The following is a 6,146-nucleotide window of genomic DNA, read 5'->3' on the forward strand; positions in this document are numbered from 1 at the left end:
GTTTGGCAAAAATGTTTCCATTTGTATGTTTAAGTTGATTATTTTAAGAATAGAATTTAAGTGTACATTAAAAAACAAAAACCTTGTGATGATGAGAAACCCACTTGAAGTAAAAATGTATCTCAGAAAATGACCTAAAAAGGTCGAAACATTGTTCTCTGCTTTATTAGTAAACGTATTAATACCCATACCAGCCGTTCTGAGATACAGAAAAAAAAATATCTGTGGTGTATTATAAAATATATTTTATAAAGGCCTTAGTGAGCTTTTTTTTTTTACGAGGTTTCCTTGCATAAGATATTTCGGTAGTATTTATGGTTACTTCAAATTAAATACCACATTTTTTTCTTTCCGTATATATTCATAAAAATATTATGACAGTTAGCACTAAACTTTAAAACAAACACCATTCCTGTTCTTGAGTTATCAAATGACAAGTGTGACAAACACCACCAAATAATATTAGGGCATTATTTTAAATATTTAATTAATATTTTTATTTTCTAAGGACTAAGAAGTTTACAATGCTTATATACAACATTTGAGCATCTGACTTCTGTAGCTGCTCATTTTTGGTATTAGAATTATACACTTAATTAAGTTACAACCGTATGTTTAAAATTTTCACAATTGCTACCAACAAACCGTAGAAAAATATATTTAACAAATCCGAATTAACGTCAGTAACTCATGATTTTTTTTACAGAAGTATAACATTATGAAAAAAGTTATTACATAAATATTTGTTTTCAAATATCAAACAATACAGTTTTTCACGACGATAAAAATATGACCGATCATGGATGTTTAAAATTTATAAACCAGGTTTATTTTCAAATTCACACGTACATTATTTTTAATATAAAATAAATCTTTCTTATCAAGAAGTTAATAAAAGGCTAAGCATACACACAATCGAAATATAGTGTGAATTTTTGAATGATGTTAATGTGGGGAAAAATTACGTATATATGAAAAAGAAAACATCATTTCGCACCAAACATTAATATAAACTACACAAACTCGTACGAAAACTTTAAAACTTACTGTTCTATATAAAATGTCATTTAGGCTGTAGTAAGGCTAATAAGAAATAAAACAGTTTTTTTACCCTAAAGAATGCGTAAACACTGAAGAAAATGTAATAAATACAATGATCAGAATTCCGATTTCAGTATAAAACATATACAAAGCAAATAAACACTAGTTTACTTGTACAGTCTTATGCCAACTTCGCAACATTCATCTGATTCTTTACGTCAAGCTGAACAAGGAAGGCATTTTTATCCTTCCTTCGTTAATTCATTGTATCTGTACAACAAAAACAGGATTAAATATAAAATGTTAATGATCAATAGTTTTGCGTGTTTTCTTATAGCAAAGCCACATCAGGCTATCTGCCGAGTCCACCAAAGGAATTCGAACCCCTTAAACCCATTTGCCTTAACACAGAAACCATTCACAAATTCTGCAAAAAAATACTGAACATTTTACTAAACTTTTTTTTCTAAAGAAATGGCTTTTCAAACGGAAAGTATTGTATGGAATAAAACATTGTTTTTCAGAACCCTGTCTCAAACGTTGAGTAATCAACAGAAACAATAACATTTCCATGTATATTGAATGCTCTAAAAAATCTTTTCGCAGAAATTAATTGCAAAAATATTTCTTCTGTTAAAGAAATATACGTGTACATTCTTGTTGTTGCTGTAATGTTTAGTAAATTAGCTCAATAAATTTCATAGGTCACAAAAGCTTTGTTCTTGGGCAAAATAATACAATATACTACAGACAGTTATTAAACCAATTAGTGGTATTCATATTTTGGAATAAAACATTTTAACACTCAATTTGGCTTTAAATTGCAAAATAAATATTTAGAACAATGATAGACCGAAAGGAGATCTTCAGTACTATCCGAATTTTAAGCATGTTTTGGTTTTATTTACTTTGATTATATTGCCAGATTGTCATTTTCAGCAGGCTCAGTAATCTAAGCCTAACCCTGAGTGGTTAATAACCATACTCCTTCTTCACTCGCTTACGGCACGATCGTCTATCCAAACCTTTAAACTCTCGGCATGCTTTTCGGGCCCTAATGAAATCTGCGCGATAATGGCAACATTTCTCTAGTAATAGTTTGTGATGAAAACATTTAGCAACTCGTAAGGCAACGGTCTTGTATCTCCCAGTAAAAGTTGGATTATGTTCGTAGGTTCCATGGAGTTTCAGCTTAGAACGATACACGTTATTCATGGTTTTATAATCCGCGTGTATGTCGTAATTACAAAACATTCCTCTCTTAGCAACCATCTCTCCAATCTTGCAGCATCGGAGAGCAGTTATACGATTGGTTTGACCCTCACTTTGACCCTTTTCCTTTTTTGAATCCTTGTCAGTTGATCCACCATTAGTTTTTGCTTTCTGATTGATATGTTTCCTCTTTTCAGTGTATTCTGCTGGATTTCGTAAAGCTTCAACAACTGTAAATAATAAATCAATTTCCGTTCTCAGTCGCAACCAAATTAATAAAAACATGTCTTTACTCTTACAATTAGAAACTAAATATTCCAGAAGAAAAAAAAATAAAATCCATCAACCACCTTTTACATATTAACGTTATTCAGTGAACTTGTAAAACACAATTTCACACAAATTAGATAATTATCATAAATATCTCAAATATGACCTGTACCAACATGTTCGAGGATTTTTATAATCTGTAGTTGCGTAATTGTGTACAAAAGTTAATATATTTGTTGGTCATTTTGAAATTTTGTAACGGAGGTCAATAGTGAACGTGTACCACTTTTTTAATGCTTCGCCTTTCTCATCAAGCCCTAACATAATTTTCGTTATACAAGTTTCGACTGAAAACCTACCACGTAGAAACTAGAAAGTTCGAGATAAAATGTTTAGGAAAAAATGCCGCAAAATATCCGAGATGTTACCATTAAAATTTAATTACTGGCAAAACTAGTATTAGTATTTTGGCCTTACACATGCAGCGTCCTTACGAATGCTACTAAAACTCAAATGACATCAAGAAAACATTTGTGTTCAAAGTTAACTTTATGAATGAAAAATAAAACAACAACTAGTAATTAACAGAAAAATTAAATTTCGAATGGCGTGGACTCCAATGAAATCAACTTAAAATTTCCTAATATGCGCTTTCTAGGAAAACGGCCTTCACCTCGAAACCCGACACTACGGTACAAGATAGTATTTTGCAATACGCTGAAGGCCTTGACAACAAAGTATCCTCCCATTTCATACACGCTTTGGATCACTCATTAGTTTGTCTTTTTTTTGTTGTTGTTTGTTTATATGTCATACTGAACATGCTATATTATCCACGTATGTAAACACACACACACACACACACACAGCGATAAACAGATAAAACACACAATGTCACAAATGCTTATACTAATAGTAATATCTACCACGATTGAGATGGTTATATAACCCTCTTTCTTCTCGGCCCAATTTATCTTATCCGTGACAATCTGCATAACTTTCTTGGAGAAGTTAGTTCCTGAGACAAGTTTTATTCGGGCGCATTAAACAAAATTCAAACTGTAACCTCTAATAAATTTATGGACAATTTTTGTACATTTTTAAATATATAAATTGCATAAGAATAAAGACTTACTATTTTTTTGCTAAAAACTACTGTTCTATTACATATTATCCGTTTAGATGTGTAAATATAGCGATGCTACAAATTTTACATTTCGACTGTTACTAATAGTATTAGAGAAACTATTGAATTAACCTAAAACCCATCCATGTCTTAACATATTAATTTAATTCAAAACTTAATACTTCTGATTAGATAGAACTTTACACAAATAATAATATCATGGGCCATATTATAAATACAATAAAGAACTTTTTCATCCTTATAATCGTATTTTTCGATCTGTTTTTATTTTCCTGTTCGTGTAAATATTCCGTAAGTTATGTCATTGTAGCTATGAATCGATACATTTAGATTTAATGTTTAGGTTAGGTTAAACTTTTTATTTATATACATATATATAGTGAACGGCAGTTTCACATAACCATATAATAGATATTATATACATCTGAATGTACAAAACAAATCACACGGACGAATCTTCGCTTTGAATCCATGCGATTAGCTTTCAATTTCTTTCATCCCAAAGTTCTCAAATTATAATTAATATAAAAAAAAAAACTCTTTACTCTATAACATTCACCCAGTAACACTACACGAAATTGTTTCTCTTGCTTTTCTTTTTAATACGGTTACACCAGGGTTTCATGGTTTTGGTCAGGTCGTAAAAATATCTTCAAACAATATTTATAAATCATTCAGTGCAGCTTCTTCAATCCGAAATGCCTTTATTAACAACAAAAACAATCAACTTACTAAATACGATTAATAAAAAATACAAACAATTTGTTCTTTTATTTTATAGTCTTAAGTACAGCAAACACATTGTGACAGAAAGTTAACAACTCAGCGAAAGTAAAAAATTATTGCGATTGTTAAATATTGTGCAAATTCCTGTACTGGAGTTGTGTCAATTACATCATAAACAAATGTAGAAGGGTTTTTATTTTGTTGTTGTTCGTTCGTTTATTTGTTTTAACAATTTCATGACAAGAGATATTTCAAAATTTCGAACTCTTAAACAAAATCTTTTACAGATTACAAAAGGTAATAAAACATACTAATAACAACAGCAAATCCCACAATCGCATGCCTAGAGATGCAATGTTAACAATATTATGACAATAGCAACAGCCAATACCACAGGCACCGCAGTAAACAGCGATATGTTCGAGGGATTCCAATGCTAGAAAGCAGGTTTATGCCTGCAGTGGGCAGAGCACAGATAGCCCATTCTGTAGTTTCATGCGTTACTACAAACAAACAATTATCACACCCACGGGTCCAGTATAACAAATGTTATTAATATACTGATAATAACTGCAAATACCGCGGGTCCGGGATAGCAACGTTACTAATATACTTAAAATACCACAGCACAGAATAAAAATGCTACCGACTAAATGTTCATTTTACCTGTAGTAAATCGAAACAATCAATTGTAATTTTGATGTACATTATACAATTACTCAATTAAATCAATGGGAGTTTTACGTTAAAAAAAACTACATTATATTAACTGATGAAAACGTTTTTGTACAAAATATCATGCAATTATTTTTTTAATATTTCAAACCGATGTTTGAAAACGCTTGTAAGGAATAAAATTGTACCAGACGCATTTCACTATTGTAAATTTACGTAAAATTAGGCTTAAAATATAATGCATCAATGAAATCTTAGGTGTTACAACTCTGTAGATCAAATACGGTAAAGTAAAACGGTAAACAAGTCTTTTAAACAAAATGTAGTTACTACACAACGTATTAAAACATACTAGCGTTACTCTATTAAGGAATTTTAGTATTTTGAACTTAAAGGTAGTGCTAAAAGATATCCCGATAAAGTACTTACCTAAGGATAAGGAAATGCATGTTAAAATCAAGAAGAATAAAACCCTAAATGTAGACATTATGATCAGTATCACTAATTACGTTGTTCTGCCTACAACTGAACTGAGTGTAGCACAAGAATTAGGTCTGCTTTGGTCACCGAACGTATTTACCAGAAACACGACTTTCAGTTCTCACTACCTTCAGAGTTTAATAAACCTAAATATTCACTCAGCTGTTTAAACGTCTTCTACTTCTAACTTAGCAGTAGCTACACATCTTTTGCAGTGCAATGCCCCACGCCTGCACGAAAATGTTCCGTTTCTTGTTTACAAACTTTACGGTTAGCCACAGTTCTTCGTATTTTTATCTCGCAAGTTAACCTATCATGTCACAAATGTGATTGGTTGAGTTCCCCACCCGTTAAGTTTCTATTTACGCGTACTCGATACGAAAGCCCCGCCTCTGTTTCTATGGTAGAATCGTACGTTTGTTACGATACTCGAAACTTTCAGGTCAAGCGAAGGAGAAGGGGAGGATACCAGCTTGATCGAAAAGCGGCCTTGTGACAGATAACTGAAGTTATGAGTATTTGACAAATTCAAAAATACGTAGTTGTAATGCATTCAAATTTTAACTCAACTTATTTACCACGACACAAAACGATT

General features: G+C 31.3%; 1 protein-coding gene across 1 annotated transcript; it reads right to left on the bottom strand.

Moving 5' to 3' along the window:
- Positions 1–473: 473 nt before the first annotated feature.
- On the bottom strand, positions 474–5,891 carry LOC143222682 (uncharacterized). The gene is made up of 2 exons (XM_076449514.1): positions 5,501–5,891; positions 474–2,483 (listed from the first exon to the last, which is right to left on the bottom strand). The coding sequence occupies exons 1-2, from the start codon at positions 5,556–5,558 to the stop codon at positions 2,014–2,016; spliced, it is 528 nt and encodes a 175-aa protein (XP_076305629.1). The 5' UTR covers positions 5,559–5,891; the 3' UTR covers positions 474–2,013.
- Positions 5,892–6,146: the final 255 nt, after the last annotated feature.

Source organism: Tachypleus tridentatus, chromosome 8 (assembly GCF_004210375.1).
Source record: "Tachypleus tridentatus isolate NWPU-2018 chromosome 8, ASM421037v1, whole genome shotgun sequence".
Taxonomy (NCBI): domain Eukaryota; kingdom Metazoa; phylum Arthropoda; class Merostomata; order Xiphosura; family Limulidae; genus Tachypleus; species Tachypleus tridentatus.

Bases quoted from the DNA above. Each gene is read 5' to 3' on its own strand.
- LOC143222682 (XM_076449514.1), bottom strand. From the start codon at position 5,558: ATGTCTACATTTAGGGTTTTATTCTTCTTGATTTTAACATGCATTTCC. The intron at 2,484-5,500 runs GTAAGTACTTTA...TATTATTTACAG, and splicing joins ATGCATTTCCTTATCCTTAG to TTGTTGAAGCTTTACGAAAT.